The 20,744-nt window shown below is 36.5% G+C and overlaps 1 protein-coding gene across 4 annotated transcripts in view; it reads left to right on the top strand.

Annotated features, from left to right (window-relative positions):
* The window catches only part of LOC126261483 (glutamine--fructose-6-phosphate aminotransferase [isomerizing] 1-like), a 162,073-nt gene that overhangs the window by 114,129 nt on the left and 27,200 nt on the right, over nucleotides 1-20,744 (top strand). For 3 of the 4 annotated variants that reach the window (XM_049958547.1, XM_049958545.1, XM_049958546.1), the window contains 3 exons: nucleotides 6,577-6,597; nucleotides 8,857-9,011; nucleotides 15,969-16,092. In XM_049958547.1, coding sequence (XP_049814504.1) covers nucleotides 6,577-6,597; nucleotides 8,857-9,011; nucleotides 15,969-16,092 — 300 coding nt within the window. The remainder of the gene's footprint in view (nucleotides 1-6,576; nucleotides 6,598-8,856; nucleotides 9,012-15,968; nucleotides 16,093-20,744) is intronic. The other variant, XM_049958548.1, reaches the window with a different exon arrangement.

The raw sequence follows: 20,744 nt of genomic DNA, 5'->3' as shown, positions 1-20,744 counted from the left end.
TGAACAAAAGTCTAAGCTGGCAAGCATATATAGATTATGAAATTAAACAGCTTGCTTTTGCAATGGACATGCTATCTGGTGTAACAGACATAAACAGCAAGAATGTGGGGTACCACAATTGCTCTGACTTCATAATTAGGTATGGATTAATGTTTGGGGCGAACTCAGTCACATATCACAAATTCTGCTACTTCAGAAAAGAATCATTAGAAAAGTGTGTGCTGTCTCCGAAGAACATCCTGTTGCCCACTTTACAAGAACCTAAAAATATTGCCTATCCCTGCATTGTACATATATGAGATCATCATCTTTGTACACACTAATCTGAAGTAACAGAAGAAAATGACTTCAAACATACATACAAACAAAATGCAAAGAACACTTCATGCTTCCAACACATCAGCCAGGCGGACGCGCATGTATGAAGCTCTCACTAAGTTAAGTGATTAATATTGAAATAAGAGCTAATTTAGTTAATATACATTTTAGACTAGTGCAATTACTTCTTATCTAATCTATCTATTGAAGGTTTCGATTTTCTAAACGTAGTTACATCGAAAAGAAAGTATTTTGTAAAAGCCGGCAGTCACGAATTTGTTTACATACTTAGGCATAAATTTCGTACGAGTGTAGATATTTGTTTTTGACTAGACTTAGCGCTTCAAAGTTAAATTAATTTGTGTGTCTCTCACTCAGAATTTGTGTGGTTAATTAAAAGTTTCTGGACCAAGTTTATAAGTTTGTTTACATTAGTGTTTAGTTACGTATTAGTACAGGTTACGAAACTATTGTGTTGTTGAAGTTATTTTCTGCTTTTGTGTTACGTTTTACTATCAAATCATGTGTGACAAGTGTGGTGGTTGCCGTAGAAATTTGAAAGAGGGGTGTTCTGTATAGACTGTAGGTTGTGGTTTCATTGGGGCGAGTGCAGCGGGTTAGGAAATGAGGGTAGAAAATGATTCTCTTCTATACCAGTGTAGGTTATGTAGAAAGGACAGAAAAATTGTGGAACAGGAGGCTGAATTAGAAATCATGAATTTGGAATTATGTAAGCTAAGGGAGGAAATGGACTCTGGGCGCTGGGAAAAGGTAGCAAACAAAGGGCGAAAAAGGGAAACAATTGATAAAACTTCTGAAATTCAGTTAGCAAATCAGTATGGCTTGCTATCTGAAGTAGTGGAGGAAGGGCCTCATTCAGATGTAGTTGAATGTAGGTTGAAGCAGAATACTAGCTTAAAGAAAAAGACATGTCACGATCAAACCAGAATAGGAAAAGAATAATTCTGCTTATAGGTAGCAGTCATGGGAGGGGTGTGGGCCAACAGCTTCAGGAGAAATTAGGACAGAGTACCAGGTCACAAGTTTTGTGAAACCAAGTGCTAGCCTTAACCAGGTGACAGAAAACTTAGGTCAGCTATGCAAGGACTTTGAGAAGGAAGATCAGGTAATTATAGTTGGGGGAGCAGGAAACAGCCTGGCTACGAATCCAAGATATAGTATTAGGAGTGACCTGGATAAAATAGGGGCAGAAACTGGGCACACGAATGTGGGGTTTATAGAGGTCTTTCAGCGCCATTATCAGCCCTGGGTAAATACTGCTGTAAGGCGTGTTAACACTGAGCTGAACGGGATGCTCCAGACACCAGCAAAGTCTCACATGAGTGTTGTTCCAGTTGATGCTATTGGTAGGTGGGGATACACTACACATGGCCTGCACCATAATAGGAAGGGGAAAGGTAAGTTAGCTTCTCTATTAGCAGATACTGTAAGGGGTGATCCCTGTGGTTATTGGGACCAGGCAGACAGGTTTTTTGGGTTAAAGCCAAATTCCAGACAGGCAACAACCAAGGAAAATAGAAGAAAAGAAACTTCATGCACAGCAAATAGGGATAAAGCTAAGGGCGGTATCAACTTACTTCACCAAAATATCTACCAAAAGATGCCCAAATATATGTAAATGAAAGTCTACAATGGGCAGAGATGTACTGAGCATGGAGATAGGTTCACTGAAGCAAAAACTGCATGCTCTCCTGGTTGAAAAATGTTACTTTTCAATCAAGGAATTAATGAACAATGATGAGTGATTATTTGAACAATGTGAATATTAAATATCATAGTGTTATGTATAATGTTGTATGTATAAAATAATGTCAGAAACTTTATGCACTAAGTACTACACATCATGAGAAACACAGTTTAATAATGTGTTCAACATGAACCTGTGCTGGTAAAATTAATGTTAAAAAATAATGCAAATACAGATAATGAAACTGTGCGGAGAGAAATAACACTAAGTGATATTGTATTGATTTGGAATGCACATTCATATTCCTTACAGGCATAAGGCTTCCTTTAATTTTTAGTTGGGGTTAAAAATCATACCATATGTCAAATCTCTCCTCCCTTATTTAAATGAGACAATTGTCCATCAGCTACTGTAGTCTGAAAGAAAAATGCTGGATTTGGGCAGGGATTACTTCATGTGGCATTTCTCTTCTTCAGCCAATAGTCAACAATATGCTACTTCATACTGTAATTGTTATCCTCCTCTGCTATTTCTTTCATAAATCTTTGACATTATGATTCAGTACTGTTAAACAGTCACAGTAATCTAATGAGAGAACATGATCCTTCTATTGTTTTTTTACTCAGTGGTTTCTTCTCTCTCTCTCTCTCTCTCTCTCTACCACAAACATACCTCCTGTAGTTTAAATGTTTTATTTTGATTTGATCGAGCCATACAGAAGCAAATAAAGTAAACAGCATTGTGTTACATTCCAGAACTTACTTGACCTAAGTGCAGTCATGATGGTATAACATTGAACGAATTCTGGAGTACAAAATAAAAATATGCAAGTGGAGTATTTTTGAGCTATAAACTGTGGAAGTTAGTCATAGAAATGATTCCCATCTTTTCCATTGAGCTATAAACTGTGGAAGTTAGTCATAGAAATGATTCCCATCTTTTCCAACTGATCTTGTTCAGTTTGGGCACTGAATGGCTGTTTTACCCATATCATTTTTCAGAATCAAAACTGGACATATTTGTTACAAGAGTTTGCGTGATCCTTCTTTATACAAATAACATTACTTTTGTCTGTCAAATGCTGTTTTTATGCACAAATGACTAGTTTTACAAAATGTAACTCATGTCCAGAAATGTTAAATAAAGAAAATAAATTACCATTGGGTTCTACTCTTGTGTTTACAATATTACAAAACCAACAAAATTTTGTCAGTAATTGAAAGACAAAAAAGTTCTGTTTATATTTTGCAAAATGGTCAAAGAATAAATAATTATTACTGTTCTTTCCCATGTTTAATGTATGAGGATTTTTCCCAAGGTTGCATGCCCACTAAATGCCGCTTTATTTACCATTAGAACAGCATCTGAAATAAGTGACATTTCAACACAAAAAGTAGTCTACTTCGCATATTTTCATACGCTTATGTCATATGGTATTATTTTTTGGGGTAATTCTTCTGATTCAAAAAGGGTATTTTTGGCTCAAAAACAGGCTGTTCGAGCTACGTGTGGTGTAAATTCGAAAACCTCTTGTCGACCCCTATTCAATAGTCTGGGAATTTTGACATTGCCCTCACAGTATATATTTTCTTTAATGTCGTTTGTTGTTAGCAATATTAGCTTATTCCCAAGAGTTAGCAGCTTTCACTCAGTTAATACTAGGCAGAAATCAAATCTGCATGTGGAATGCACTTCCTTGACTCTTATGCAGAAAGGAGTGCAGTATTCTGCTGCATCCATTTTCAATAAGCTACCACAAGAACTCAAAAATCTTAGCAGTAGCCCAAACGCTTTTAAGTCTAAACTGAAGAGTTTCCTCATGGCTCACTCCTTCTACTCTGTCGAGGAGCTCCTGGAAGAGTTAAAAATTAAGCAAATTCCAGTGTTACATTCTTGATTTTCTTTATTTAAACTAACGACGTATCGCCTGAATATGTTTCTTATATTTCATTTTATCTGTTTCTACAATCGTGTTGTAATTTCATGTATTGACTCGTTCCATGACCATGGAGACTTCTCCTTAATGTGGTCCCACGGAACAATAAATAAATAAATAAACAAATAAAGAAAAAAGTCTTGACGTTGTAATGATGCAATTGCAAAACAATTGGCACTGACATTTGAACTAAGATACATTTTCCTGCTGAAACTTTATTGTTTAACAAAACAGCAGCATATTCATAGTATTTGAAAGATGTTTACCATCTCCATAAAATGCTCTAAATGAATAGTTACAGTAGAAGCATCATCCTAAAATAAGTGCTGGCACACTAATGTTACCCATTTCACAGCATACACTACTGTGCAGTGTAGAGCAGCTGGAGTTCTTTGGCATTTTTACACTCAACTACAGTTTTGTTTTTTAACAAATCTGTGAAAATGGAAGACAGCTTCGTTGCACATAGCTCGATAATATTTCAGATGGTTACACAATAGCTATTTTGTATTCAAGAAATTAATTCACCATGAAAAATACCCTCCTTACTACTTCTCTGAGTCTGTCAGTATTCCACAATGTACATGTTACTTGCTGGGATGCCTAGTATCTTATTTTTTACTACGTACTAGAATATACTGTCTAATGCAAGTTGTCTGGCCATCGAAGTATGCAATTATTCACCAACAAATTATACACACACATTCAGTGCTCCAATATTTACTGTGACAAGCTTCTAATTAAATGTAAGAGCTTTGAACCTTGGTACAGAATGTCACCTGTCATCCAAAGAAAGAAAGAAAGAGGAATAGTTAGTGAATTGTTTGTGAATTAAATCATAGGAATGGCAAAGTCCATATAAGAATATTTGCTTTGATGGTTCGTTCAAATCTCTTTATAACACTGTACAGTGGTTTAGGATGTATTTAACCATTATTGAGAATAACTGTCTGTGTTTATAAAAACCTCTCCTCCCAGTTACAGCCATTCATGTAGATCATGAACAGCTAAGTTTTGTTTTTTGCTCATCACAGTATTTACAAAGTACAATTTTTTTTCAACAACAGAGATTTATGTTATCCTGTCAGTACAGTGCATTGTAACATAAATCCCTTGACTGCTTTCAGGAAAGCAATTGTGTGGCTGAAACTGAGAGAAGAGGAAAACAGAATATGTAGTTTGATGTCTTGGTTAGAAATTTTGTAACAATTAAAGATAATGTTAAGTAACTTCAAAAGTTGAAAAGGTAGTTTGTAGCACTCGGAAGATATAGAGATAATTACAGAAGCCTACTTAAGTAGAGTAGACCTTCTCATTTTGAAAACAGTTTTGACAAAGATCAAGACTATGAATGGAATACCATTATGACAGCTGGGACTTTCGTTAAGAATGTTATTAATATATCGTTTCTACTTTGTCTCTTTTGTGAGGTGAGGGCGTAAAAAGTAAAACCATGAAAATGTAAGTTGGCAAGATATGTGCAGTTAAAAGAATGTATGTAGATTAATAGTTCAGCAAAAGAATCCCATGTTTCATTGTGGAAACTATGTTCTGCACAATAGTATTTCATCTATGGGGAGGAAAATGAGGGGTGGGGATAAGAAGTGTGGCAAATATTCCAGTACTTTCTGGCTGTAGCAATCCTGTACCAGCAAGAAATCCTCTGCCTTTTCCTTGTATTGTAATAAACAGACATGGCTGTCTTGAGAACACTTTAGTTCTAATGACACGACATAAATTTCTCTTCAAGAAGATTGAGTGTTCTGTTTTTTCTGTCGATATAGATTTCCTCAATGCCATGTGCTGCAATCATTATTTGTCTGCTTTCACAGTTATGCTGTGAGTTTTCATTTTTCTGTCTAGTGTCAAAGGTCTTGTTTCGATAAGGTCCAAAAATTCCTTAAAGTATACTGAGAATAAAGTGCCTTTTCTGTTGAATGTGTTGGCCAGTCGCTCCATATTCATTCATCAAGTAATTTAATGAAATTCTATAGCACGAGCTACATTTCTCAATTGTGCAACGTCAGAAGTTTTATGCATGTTTGAGGCACTTCCGTTTTGAAGTTGTGATAAACTATGCTTTGTTCTAACAGAGTGTATCCCTTTTTATAACATATGAGATGGGGGGGGGGGGGGGGGTCAGAGAAAATACACAAAACTGACATGGTGTGGGAATAATGAACATTTCTGTAGCTTGCAATATTTTTAAATGTTTGTGTGTATGTTGTGTCTTCATGTTGTGACTCCCCTGTCAGCATACCTAATATCTTCCAGCACCTACCTTGTATTACCTAAAGAAAGAAATAGTTTTGTGTATCACTTGGAAAACCCAGTTTAATTTTATTTGGAAAATACCTACTCCAATAAGTGTGTGTCATATGTGTTTTACCTTCATAGCTTACTGTTTGCTCATTTTTATGATTTATAGGACAGTTCAAATGCTTTTGTGTTTGTCTCTAGCTAGCAAAGATAGCTTTTTTAAATGTAGATAGTTCAGAAACTGCATGTTAATTGATTTTTTAAAATATTTTAGCATGATTTTGAAGTGTGTTTTAACTAATTTTCACCTATTCTTTTTTTCATTTTTAAAACTCTGTGCCTGCTCCTCAATTAGACCCAGAGTCACAAAACCAAGGTACAAAATTTTATTTTATATTTTTCTTATTTCTCTGTCTTTTCAATCTTCTTTCTACTTAATGCTTTACTCTGTTTGGTAATAACTGTTTTGCTTAGACCACAAAAGTAAAACATATTTTCATAGATAAAGTGAATATTTTAATTATGAGTGGTGTATACTATCTTGAGGTACACTTTTGACTACAAGAGAAATTGTCAGAGCTCTTGAACTGTAAGTAATATTTAGACACAGAGATCCTGCATGACCAATTAACATTCTGTATGCATGTATTACTGTTAGCTTTTGTATTGTGCTATAGTGGCATTATGGTAAACCAGCAATCTACTCTCTCATATCTTTTCTAGATAAACACTTTGTATTGCACTCATTATTGTGGCTTTCTGTACTTTCAAAAAAGTTACAAAAAGTCTTGTTATCTGTCATCTTTCAAACACCGTAAGAAACATTTTACAAACTTTCTTGCTTATGTTCTGATATACAGAAATATTTTCATCATATCATTTAAAGTAAGCTCCTCAGTCATAGTTCTGAAACTTTGTGTCGTAATTAAAGAGCAATGTTGATCCTGTTTGTTCGCAGATACAAACCTCACTAACCAAAATATCACAATATGTTTTGCAGCAGTATCACACTACATGTAATTCAAGTTACATCTCCACCTGCTGTAATACCCAAATGCTGCTTTGGCTTTCTTCGTGACCACTTTTACTATAATCTCTGTATAAAAATGTTAACTTCAGCATACTGTAAGGAATCCACACTTCAATAACTGCCTGTATAATGAAAACTAATGCTGGTATTTACTAAACATTTTATCAAATTAGGGCTTAAAAGAACAATTCAAAGCCCATTTACTGTAGAAGTTATTGTCATCCAGGATATTTACCAAGTATTGTCAGATGAGTTGTGATAAAATTCACAGAAAATAGATCAGACTGACTTACACCTTATAGCTTTCCATGTGTGTAGTACATAGTTAATATTAAGAACATGCAGTATTGTAAAATTGTGGAAGATTGTCTTTATATTGTTGGAACTAATAATACAGTTTTATACTCCTGAATGTTGAAAGCAGCTTTACACTTGTTCAAACTGATGACTGGATAATGGCAAATAATCACTTGTGAGAAGATGAAGACATATTGCGAGTTTAACAAATGTCATTCAAAAAGTTGTGCGAGGTGTAGTCAAAAAGTATTTGGACTGTGGAATTATGGTACATAATCTATGTATAAATTTCGTATTAAGGGCAATATTGTGGAAACTCGTATTTGCACTAGCTGCTTTCTGAGACAACCGTCTCTTTCTGAAACTTAAGACCTACTGTTGCAGTAAAATTATGTTCTCGTACATCAGTCTAACATACTTACAAATGCAGTATTAACTGGAACAGAACAGTACTCTTCTGAGTTTGAAACTATTAATGTTTTGTCTTTTAGTATTCTTCAGATGACAGTTACTTGGCTTTCTCTTTTCCTGACTTTTGCTAGTACATTTTCAAAGATTCACCTTCTGTTACTTGTTACAGATTGGCACAATTTGTCACATGGGCAAAGTTTTGAAAATTTGTGCTGGAGAATCATCACACCAAAAGAGTATACATCAAGAAGTGGCCCCAACAATTTCATTTCGACAAGCCATTTTTTGTAGAGATACAAAGCCCATTATTTTCAAAATCTGTAGCTTATTAGAATTTATGAGCGTAGTCCAGTTACTTGTTGATGACACCTCTTATGTTTCGTAAATGTTACATTAAAGTGCATTTCTCCCAAATTTCAGCAGCATTAAAAGTAATTGTTTGATAAAGTTCAACTTTAACTAGAATAAGACTAAAGTGAGGAGAAACAGAAAACTAAAATCATGATCTTCACAAAATGGTTACTGTTATGATAGGTAGTATATAATGTTACAAATTTGAAAAAATACAACTGATTATGGAGGGAGAATCACATGTTACTGACGGCTGTTGTTAAATTTAACTTTACAGCATAAAGACTTGAGCTCGCATTCTACGAGCGTGGATTTGACACCTTGTAAAGATTTCATTACCGCAGGGCTACAGCTGTATTTTTAAGAAGTAGCAAGAGGAAATGTGGACACAGATAACTACTCACTCATATATTATACATATTTATAATTTTTATATAAAAATTAAATTTATTTCTACCACTTGACAGTTACTACCACTATTACTTAATCGTTTTTCGTCTGAATTATGTATATGATAAAAGATAATCAACAATTTTGCTTTTGCAGACCATCGCCCTCATGGACGAGGTGACTTGCCAATAATAGCAAGATCTGAATCTACTGCTGAATTCCAGCCTCTTGAAGACAAAGAAGTTGAATACTTCTTCGCTTCTGATGCTAGTGCTGTTATTGAGCACACAAATCGTGTAATTTTCCTTGAGGTACGTACATAACATAAGCCAACATATTAAAAAACCTTGCACATCAAGTACAGTGAAGCCATCAGCAATTAATATGTTAGTCTTGGACACAATGCTGCTTTTTAATAGCATGGTTTATTCGATTTAGTACATATTTCCCTCTCTCCATTATAAGAAACAGTTCATCCAGGACCAGAAAACACTAGGCTGATGAGGACAAACCTCTGTGAAACTTTCATAGATATAACGTATTGGCAGAGGTATATGCCAGGAAGAGTGAAAAGTTGGAGGGGATTAGCATACATGATAAAGATATATACTGCAGGATGTCACATTAAATTATACAAATATGGAGTGTGAATGTCGAGTTGTCCAGCAATGCATATCTCCTTAAAATTCCTTTTGTTTAGGGGGCGAGGGGCGCATGTTGTAGCAGTTATTCATAACTTACACTAAAATAGATACTAAAGATGGAAAAAATAAACTTACGTACCTAAGTACGCCTGTGCAGGCAATATTTCACAACTGATACTGAAATCAAACACCGCTTTTTGGCAAGAAAGGATTGTATGACATCTTGCTGAAAATAATCCTCCATAGGTTCACAGCTGTCAAACTGATTTCATTGTTTATCTAAAAACAAAGATGATGTGACTTACCAAATGAAAGCGCTGGCACGTTGATAGACACACAAACAAACACAAACATACACACAAAATTCAAGCTTTCGCAACAAACTGTTGCCTCATCAGGAAAGAGGGAAGGAGAGGGAAAGACGAAAGGATGTGGGTTTTAAGGGAGAGGGTAAGGAGTCATTCCAATCCCGGGAGCGGAAAGACTTACCTTAGGGGGAAAAAAGGACGGGTATACACTTACACACACACACACACACACATATCCATCCACACATATACAGACACAAGCAGACATATTTAAAGACCAAAGTGTCTTTAAATATGTCTGCTTGTGTCTGTATATGTGTGGATGGATATGTGTGTGTGTGCGCGAGTGTATACCCGTCCTTTTTTCCCCCTAAGGTAAGTCTTTCCGCTCCCGGGATTGGAATGACTCCTTACCCTCTCCCTTAAAACCCACATCCTTTCGTCTTTCCCTCTCCTTCCCTCTTTCCTGATGAGGCAACAGTTTGTTGCGAAAGCTTGAATTCCCTCTATTAATTTATATCATTGATTTCATTGTTTATATTATGAAAAAGGGTTGACTGTTACTCACCATGTACAGGAGTTGTTAAGTCATAGACAGACACAATAAAACTACTGCTATACACTTAAGCTTTCAGCCAAAAAGGCTTCTTGTCAAGTAGAAAACTCCCCCACATGACCACTGTCTTCGGCCACTAAGGCCACACTCGTTGGCCAGAGACAGTGGTTGTGTGTGTGTGTATTCTACTCGAGAAGAAGCTTAAATGTATAGCAGTCTCTTTTTGTCCCTGTCAGTGACTCCACATCTCCTCTGTATGGTAAGCAGCACTCTATCCTTTTCACAATATTGTTGTTATTCCATCCTGGAGTTTCCATCGTTTGATTTTCATGTTTAAATTTTTGTGGTTACAAACCATGTGGTGCAGCAGATGGCAACCTCTGAATCATTAGGAGATTCAGCTTCAAGGGCAGTTACATAGTTTGATACAGATGTCTACACACAAGGGTCACTCCAAAAGAAATGCACAAAGGTTTTTAAACATCCAACTGATTTTCCATACCTCTGATATTTTTACAGTATGTTGATACCTTCTTTAAAGACAAAATGTCCCCTTTTAACTGTCTAATGCCACTGTGAAACTGAAGCCTGTATACTTGTATGACAGAAGTCAGGACCAGCACACCTGAGCCACTGTTTAGTAGCCTTCACAAGGGAGCCATCATCTTCAAATCTTGTTCCACAAAAGGATTCTTTCAGTTTTCTGAAGAATTGGTAACCACATGGTGCTAGGTCAAGGCAATAAGATGGGTGTTTTAGTGTTGTTACCTCAAGCTTTGTGATCTCTGTGAGCAGGCAAAGGTATAGAACCAAGTTGGATTTTTGAAAGAATGTAATGCATTTGTTTTAGAGTGACCCTCTTATATGCATGGAAATTGCAAGGTTGGATCATGGAAATCATTTCCCATTCATGCCACGTACAATTTCCCTTCCTTCTAACAGTCGTCTGCTCAATTTATTTACAGTGAGCCACAATTCTGTCAGCCATCTGGTTTTTCATTTCTACAGCACTGTGTAGGGATGTAATGTGTTCCATGAAGCTGTCTACTGTACTCAAAGGTCTTCCTCTACACTTCATACCTCCCTCCCCCACGCCACCCTAGTTCCCTCCATTACACCTATAAATGGATTTTTCTTCTTTTAATAAACTTGTCACAGACTCCCTATCTGATCTATCCATCTAATCTTTAGCATACTTCTGTAGTTTGACATTTCAGAAGCTCCCATTCTCTTCTTGACTGTACTGTTTGTGGAATACTTTTCATTTCCATAGAAGGCTACAGTTCAAAGAAATACCTTCAGAAAGGACTTGCTTATATTTAAATTTATGTTTAAAGCTAACAAGTTTGTCTTTTTCCAGAAATGCTTTTCGTGCTTTTTATATCCACTCTTCTTTGGCCATTGTCAGTTATTAAGCTGCCTATAATAAAACATGTCAGCTACTTTCAGTGTCATTTCCTAATATAATTTTCTCAACATCACTTGATTTAAATGACTACCATTCCAGTATCTTGGTTCGATTGTTGATGTCCATCTTATAACCTCTTTTCAAGGCATGATACATTCTCTTCTATGATATTCCATATCCTTAACCGTATCTGACAGAATGCAATGCCACTGGCAGTCCCCAAAGTTTTTATTTCTTCTCTCTGTACTTTAATTCCCTTTCAGAATTTCTCCTTGGTGTTCTTTCTTGCTTGCTCAACACATAGATTCAATTGCATGGGCAACAGGTGACAACCCTGTTTGAATCATAACTTATGTACAAATTTAATAATTCTTTACATAGATTCAGTAGCATTTTCTGCTTATAGTGTTATGAAGTGCATAAAAATTTTATAGCAAAAGTGCTGATCTGGCATTCCTCATCAAGACAAAATACGATAAAAAAATAATTACAATCAAATTAGTAAATACTGGACTAAGAGCAAAAGATTTTCTCGGCATAAAGGTTGCTCTTGAAGTAAGTGTGTGTGTGTGTGTGTGTGTGTGTGTGAGAGAGAGAGAGAGAGAGAGAGAGAGAGAGAGAGAGAGAGAGAGAGAGAGAGAGAAGTTTGATGACAACCGGCAAAAAGATTCTTGAGAAACATTCCAAAAATATTTGGGAGAAATGATGAAGAGCTTTCACACACGCATTATTAATATTTGGTATCACAAAGAGCCTGGCCGAAGGTTAAGAACAACTCTGACAGCAATTTGACAAATTTGTGCACATAAGACACCAGGGCTAAATTATAAGTACAACAAAGAAGTGCCCTATTGGGCAAGGCATAGTAAATATGATGCCTCAAATTTGAAATATTTTTTAATGTTGTCTTCAGATTTTACAAACCACTGCAGACAGGCAAGTGATTATTGCAGTTCACAATTACAATCCAGGGAAAAAGGGAATTTTCTCTCCAGATGACAAGAACAGTGATTATTAGTGAGAATATTCCTACGCCTCTTCATTGTCTCCTCAATCTTACTGTTGTTGGGCAACATGATGATCTACTGGTAACCCTCTCTAAGCTAGTCATTTTTTTTCCAGAATGAGCACCACCTTCTCAAACAGTTCTTTACGTGCACCCTGTACTATCCAAACTTCTGTGTAGCATATGGCAAAATAGAAATGCTGTATTCTCTTCATATTGCCTTTAAAATCTTACATTAAAGACGTGACAGGGCTTAGCAGAAACAAATCACACTTCCTCAAATACTATAATTATCTCACACAGTTCATATTTGTGTTCATTAACACAAGGATAACACCCTCACATAGACATAAATCTAAAAGAAAACGTTTTGATGTCACATGGCACAGTAAATGAGTACTTTTCCTTGTAATGGGTTTTAATAGATTTGAAGACGGCTAGTAGCTCTGAGCAACTGACACCAGTCTTTGTTTTTTTACAAGTGTTTTGTGATTGCATTGGATAATCAGTAAAATTTCCAAAAGTAGTCATTCCACAAGAATACCGGATTGAGGATTTAGTTGTAGGACAAATGGACTCTTAACAAGTGTCCCACAGGGAAGTATGTTGGATCACACAATATTAATACTAAAATCATACTTTTGATATGAAGCCTTGAAAAAGCTGCACAAATATTCAGTCAGCTCTAGATAACATTAAAAAGTGGTGCAATGATTGGCAACTTTCTTTAAAAGTTCAGAATTAAAATAGTGCCCTTCCGAAAACATAACAATGTACTATTTGATGACTACAATATCAGTGAGTCATGATAGAAATCACATATATAACAGTTTGTAGGGATATGAACTGGAACCATCATATAGGATCAGCTGTGAGTGAAGCAGGTGGCAGACTTTTATTTACTGGTAGAATACTGGGAAAACAAAAAGCTCCTACAGACCATCCAAGAGTATTGCTCGACCAGATGGGACCAACAGGGGTTGTTTAATGTACACAAAGAAGGGAAGCATGCATGTATGGCCACAGATTTTTGTGACCCATGGGAGAGTGTCATGGACATGCTGAGAAACGTGAACTACCAGATGTTAGAACACAGATCCCAACCATCCCACAAAAACCCACTTTAATAAATTTCAAGAATTAGCATTAAGTGCAGAATCAAGAATAACCCTACCACTCCCTATATATTGCTCCTGTAGGGACGCATTTCACAATGGTTTGCCAAGTGTAGATGTAGGTGTGTGCCAATGCAACTTCTTCAGCAAGGATGTGAGAGATTTCCTCCTTCATCCTTGTCCTTCAGCATCTGTGCCCCATCTCTTACTCTCTTCATTTCATGAAGCTGTGTGGTATACTCAAATGTTTGTTACTAGAGTGTTGTCTGTGGAAGTCAAAGGCCCAATTTGAAGTCCTAATCAAGCAGACAGTTTAAATATGTGAGAAGTTTCATCACAGTGTGCAGCCTGCAGTTGACTGAAAGTTTTGTTCTTGATAGAAAGGTGCTTAATCGCATATATGAGGTGTGGGTATAAAACAATGGGGCTGATGTAAGTAAGCATGTGCCAAGATGAAGCTTTCTCAGATGAATGCAGCAGCTCTGGTGACTATAGACAAGTCAGCGTGACCATGGCCTTTGTTTGTATAAGAGGTGTTATTTTGTTTTGCTAGAAAATAAGTATAACAGAGCAACAAGCCATTGTGAAGTTTCCCATAAACTTGGAAAAACTGATACTGAAACCTATCTATTACTAAAATAAGTGCATGGAAAAAGGAATTGTTCATCACATATGTGAGATTTTGAGTGGTTCAAGTGTTTGAAGATGGCTGAGTAGATGTTGAAGATGACTCACACCTGGGATTCATTTCAACATAAAAAAGAATGAAAATATTGAAAAAGTAGGTAATCTGAGTCAATCTGGTCATCAGTTGAGTATTCAGTCAATTGCTGAAGCTATAGGAATTGACAAAGAATGTGTGAGACAAAGTTTACATAGCCAGTTTATGAAGAGAAAAGTATGTGTGAAACTGGTGCCAAACATTCTCATGATCTAACAAAAAGAAGCCCGTGAAAGTGCTAGTACTGACACTTAGAAACCATTTTCAACATTCATGGAATTGTATATTTCACTGCATTCCTGAAGGTCAAACTATTAATAAATATTTCTACCTTGAGGTTCGTGCTCAACTCCACGAGAGGGAGGGGGGGACAAATTGTGAAAGAACAAGTTATGGGTTCTGCATCAAGACAACGCACTAGCTCATACTGTTGTCTGTTAAGAGGTTTTTAGCGAAGTAAAGCATCCCATTGTTAGGCCATCCACATTATTTGCCTGAGTTAGCAACATGTGACTTTTATTTGTTCCCTGAGGTCAAATCTGCATATAAAGGAACAAGATTTCAATCCACTGAAACAGTAAAAGAAAAAGTGGCATGTTTCATGAAGGACCTCAAACAGGAAGAGTGCCAGCACTTTCAGTCAATGGAAAGTTTCTATGGAGCATTGTAGGGACAGAGGAGGGCACAATACTGACGGTGACAGTATCTAAATACTTTTGTTTTTTTAAATAAAATGTTTTACAGCTGTAGTCATATTATTTTATAGCCACACTCAATAAGTTGTCTGAAAAATGATCGAAGAACTGTGCACCAGTGTCTCGCATGTCTATTTATTTATAATGCCATTAGGATATTTGTGATTTATAAAAAAATTAAATAAAATCTTTTACATCTACATTTTAACTAAGGAAGCTATCTTTTAATGCTTGGTAAAAGGTTCACAGTGATCTAGAATTATTGTTTATTTCTATCATAGTCACAGTCTGTAAGATTAATGACTGTGATGACTTCCTCCATAAATGCAAGAAAATTTCTTTAAATTTTACACTGTGTCCCACTAACCAGACAAATAAAAACTGAAGCAAATGGCTTCCAGACAGAAACATTATAATTTCAAAATGGACTGTGAAGGAGTCTGTAGGTATGGTTCTATATTATTGCACATGTATATATGTGGCAAAGAAGCAATAATGTAATTATTGTAGGTTAAAATTTGCAAGTAAATATGGTATCCCTTTCAGTGTTTCAAAATACTCCATTTGTTTGAGGAAAGATAAAGCTATATTGCAAGCATTTTAAGCAAGGTACTTGATAAAGAACACAGAGAATATTTTAATGTTCACCAAACTGTGATTTCATTTCTTCCTTTCAGAAAATAGGAAAGAACCAGCAAATTTCATCTGAGTGCTAAAATACGTCTCTGGACACTATTGTTTCAATCATATCAAGTAGTTACTCCACTAAACCAATTACGGTTATGTTCTTAAAGAAAATTTTGCTGTAATTGCAGGATGATGATGTAGCAGCCGTGAAGGATGGTCTCCTCAGCATCCACAGATTGCGTAGGTCCCTGGATGACTCTCATTCTCGAGAAATCATAACTCTTAAAATGGAAATCCAGCAGATCATGAAGGGTATGTCATAATTAATAATAATAATAACAACAATAACAATTGAGTATATCATGACTGTGACTTTAATGCAATATAAATTGATGTGGTGGGTTTTTTTTTTTACACGCATGTTGTAAATGGTAAAAATATGTTCCAAGTTGGCACTCTTATTTCAAGTATTGAATTTTTTCTCCCGGCAGTGGTTATACCATTGACACTTACAATTTTAAAATGTCCAGCAGTCTTCCAGGCAAGCAAATGTTGACTTCTATGAAATGTGAACAACATTAAAATACCTCTTCTGATACTAATATTTATTGATGATTTAAGCATGTCTATGGAGCTCACAGTGTCAGCAATATCACACAATAAAACTGCTCAAAGATATGAACTGGAAAGATGTATATAGTGCTCATGACATGAATGAAAAATATAACACATTCATGAACAATGTCAGTACCATGTTTGAAAACTGTTTTCCTCTAAAAGTTACTCAAATTAAACAGAAGTCTCTAATAAAACCATGGATTACACAAGGAATAAAGATTTCCTGTAAGACAAAAAGGAAAATGTATCTGTCGACCAAGAATAGCTCCAATGCTGGTGATTTAGTTAAATACAAGAAATACTGTGAAATATTTAAAAAAAATCAATTCAGACATCTAAACAAATGCACTACGAGAAGAAGATAGCAATGTAAGGGAACAAAAAAAAATCAATATGGGATATAGTGAAAGAGGAGACTGGCAGAACCAGAAAGGAACAGGAGCAAATAGCATTAAGGGTAAATGGCACATTAGTAACCGATGGGAATAGTGTGGCAAATTTATTTAACAAGTACTTTATATCCATTACTGATAGAATGGGATTGTCAGGATCAGCAAATAGTGCCCTTGAATATCTGAAACTAGCCTTTACAAATAGCTTCAGGTACATGAATATGTCACTCACTTCACCAAAAGAAATAACTTACATAATAAAATCTTTAAAAACAAAGCATTCTAGTGGTTATTATGAAATATCAACAAAGTTAATTAAGGCATGTCTTGTGTAACCAGTCAGTTATAACTGGGACATTTTCTGACTAGCTAAAATATGCAGATGTTAAGCCTCTAATCAAGAAAGGGGATAAAGAGATATACCATCAAACTACAGACTGATTTCACTTTTGCCAGCATTCTCAAAAATTTTAGAAAAAGTAATGTACAGGCAGCTTCTCAACCATCTGACCACAAATAACATATTATCAAGAACACAGTTTGGATATCTGAAGGGTTCTGATATCGAGAAGGCTATTTACACCTACAGTGAAAATTTGTACTTAATGCATTAAATAACAAATTACAAGCAGCAGGTATTTTCTGTGATTTGTCAAAGGAATTTGATTGTGTGAACCACAACATCCTTTTAAATAAATTAGAATTCTATGGTATCACGGGCAGTGCAGCAAAATGGTTCAAGTCATACTTCACTAAATGAAACAAAGGATGTCAGTGCTAGGGACTAGTGAATTAAGTTATCAGTCATCATCAGAATGGGAAGAAATTACATGTGGTGTCCCACAAGGATCCATCTTAGGGCCATTGCTTTTCCTTGTGTACATTAATGATCTCTCATTAGTTACACTGCCAGAAGCAAAGTTCGTTTTGTTTGCAGATGGCACAAGTATTGCAATAAATAGCCACTCCCTTTTTGCCCATCCCATTCTTGATTGAAACTGGTGAGGTCATTGAATTTTATGGTGGAAGCCACTTTCTTTCATAGATTGCAGGACACACCAAACATTAAATAAGTTTTCAGTGAGTATGGTTCAAATGGCTCTGAGCACTATGGGACTTAACATCTGTGGTCATCAGTCCCCTAGAACTTAGAACTACTTAAACCTAACTAACCTAAGGACATGACACACATCCATGCCCGAGGCAGGATTCGAACCTGCTGCCGGCCGCGGTGGTCTCGCGGTTCTAGGCGCGCAGTCCGGAACCGTGCGACTGCTACGGTCGCAGGTTCGAATCCTGCCTCGGGCATGGATGTGTGTGATGTCCTTAGGTTAGTTAGGTTTAAGTAGTTCTAAGTTCTAGGGGACTAATGACCACAGCAGTTGAGTCCCATAGTGCTCAGAGCCATTTTCGAACCTGCTACCGTAGCAGTCGCGCGGTTCCAGACTGAGCACCTAGAACCGCTCAGCCACCGCTGCCGGCAGTGAGTATGAGGGTGAGATATGTCCAGATTCATCTCTGCATCAGATCACTCAAGAGGATGCACTCTGAGTGCGTGGGTCACTGTAAGTGGTAGCATACTCGCATGGTGGTGGCTCCTCTTCTTGCAGGACAAAAGTTATTTCTTAATCTATTTGCTGTGCTCTTGAAATGAAATGATCATATGGCATTTATTGGCCGGGACATCCCCTTCAGGGTTTGGCTGCCGTATTGCAAGTATTTTTAGTTGACGCCACTTCGGCGACTTGTGTGTCAATGATGATGAAAATGATGATGAAGGAGGCACAACACCCAGTCCCATGCCGGGAATCGAACCCGGGCCGCCTTGCATGGTAAGCGGTAACGTTACTGCTGTGCTCTTATTTATCACCATTCCTCTCCTCCCCCGTCCTCTCTCTTTTCTTACTTCATGTCCCATACCCTTAGGATGAAAATCAGTAGATGTGCTATCATGTCAGCATAAAGGATTCTGAAGTGCCTAATGATTTTATTGAATTTTTAGTTGGCAAGTTCTTTTTTTTCCTGATGTTCCCATGGTGCTCAGGGATCTTGAATTTTTTATGCTAGCATGTTTCATGGTTAGCATTAGTCAATGGTTTGCAGCTAGCTGTTTGTGTCATATGACAGTTGGATTCAATTGAACTGATTAGCATTCTTGTATCTCATCATAGACAATTTTATTGGGTTTACCATAGATAATAATACAGGAAACAATTTTAAACTAGAGTTACAATATAAATTAGTGTAGTACGATAAGTTGTTTTATATTTGTGGAAATGCATTTGTTTTAAATAAGAACTCCAGTTCCCTATAATGTGGGAAATAGTAGTTTTTCTATTAATGCTGAGGACTGATGTATTCTTAGATAAAATCTGCAGGTGATTAAAAAAATGTTAATTTCCTTTCTAATTTTTTATTAGGTTATATTAGGTTGCTTTCTTGTCTGTCTGATACAAATTTTGCAACTGATTTTACATCAACTTCCTGATGAGCCAGAGTCTTGAAATTTTCAACATAGCTCAGGACTGGATGACAGTGCAATATTAACTCATTTTCTTGGCTGGTGTGTGACAGACGACACTTTGTGTGCTACTGCTATTTCCCTCTTACCCTGTTCCAGTTGCAAATGGTTTGCAGGAAGAAAGATTGTTGGTAAGCCTTGTGAGAGTATGAATCTCTAATTTCTATCTTCATGGTCTTTTTGCAAGATACACATTGGAGGAAGCAATACACTGACTGTCTCAGGTGAAGAGAAACTGAAATAATTCCTAAATTTTCAGAATGAAATTTTCACTCTGCAGTGGAGTGTGCACTGATATGAAACTTTCTGGCAGATTAAAACTGTGTGCCGGACTGAGACTCTAACTCAGGACCTTTGCCTTTCACAGGCAAGTGCTCTACCATCTGAGCTACCCAAGCATGACTCACACCCTGTCCTCACAGCTTTAGTTCCACCAGTAACTCATCTCATACCTTTCAGGAGAGCTTCTGTGAAGTTTGGAAGGTAGGAGATAACTTACTGGTGGAAGTAAAGCTGTGAGAGCAGGGCGTTAGTTGTGCTTGGGTAGCTCAGATGGTAGAGCAATTGCCCGTGAAAGACAAAGTTCCCGAGTTGGAGTCTCGGGCCGGCACACAGTTTCAATCTGCCAGGAAGTTGCATATCAGCACACACTCCGCTACAGAGTGCAAATTTCATTCTGGAATCATCCCCCAGGCTGTGGCAAGCCATGTCTCTGCAATATCCTTTCTGACAGGAGGGGTACTGTGAAGTTTGGAAGGTAGGAGATGAGGTATTGCAGAAGTAAAGCTGTGAACAGTTTTAATCTGCCAGGAAGTTTCAAACCCTAAATTTGTCACAGATCTTTGTCGTAATCTCATCAAAATGTTTGGCATCGATTGAAAAATTTCACACACACACACACACACACACACACACACACACAAAAGACTGAATGGCAGATATAATTATTTAAATAAAAATCAATTTCAATATACCACTTTTTAAATCAGACTAAAAAGTATAAAAAAATCCTAGCCCCATACTGATAGCCCTGAAAATGTAGGATTGTGAATTTTTGAAAGCTGTGAAAATACCTGTGAAATTTTAAATGAAAAGTGCAGGGCACATGCAGTATGTAACTGTTGCATGAATAGTTCACCTTCTTACTATTATGTGCTGCATGTGCTCCTCATTTTTCATTTTAAATCTTGTAAGTAGGAATCTATGGGGATAAGTGATATTATTTTATACCTTTTAGTCCAATTTGAAAACATGGTATATTAAGAATTCATTGTTTAAAAAATTTTTATTTCTTTTGGTAATGCCCTAAGCAAATTTTTCGCTGATAAAGAGCACTTTATTGATTCATGGCTTTTTTGTATGGTTGTCTCTAAGGCAAATTATTGATTTCTTGTTACATAGTTATGGACTTGACTGACACTGAGAAGTCATTG

Source organism: Schistocerca nitens, chromosome 1 (genome assembly GCF_023898315.1).
Source record: "Schistocerca nitens isolate TAMUIC-IGC-003100 chromosome 1, iqSchNite1.1, whole genome shotgun sequence".
NCBI classification, from domain to species: Eukaryota; Metazoa; Arthropoda; class Insecta; order Orthoptera; family Acrididae; genus Schistocerca; species Schistocerca nitens.
The sequence above is the reverse complement of the archived record's forward strand: the minus strand, read 5'-3'. Positions and strand labels throughout refer to the sequence as shown.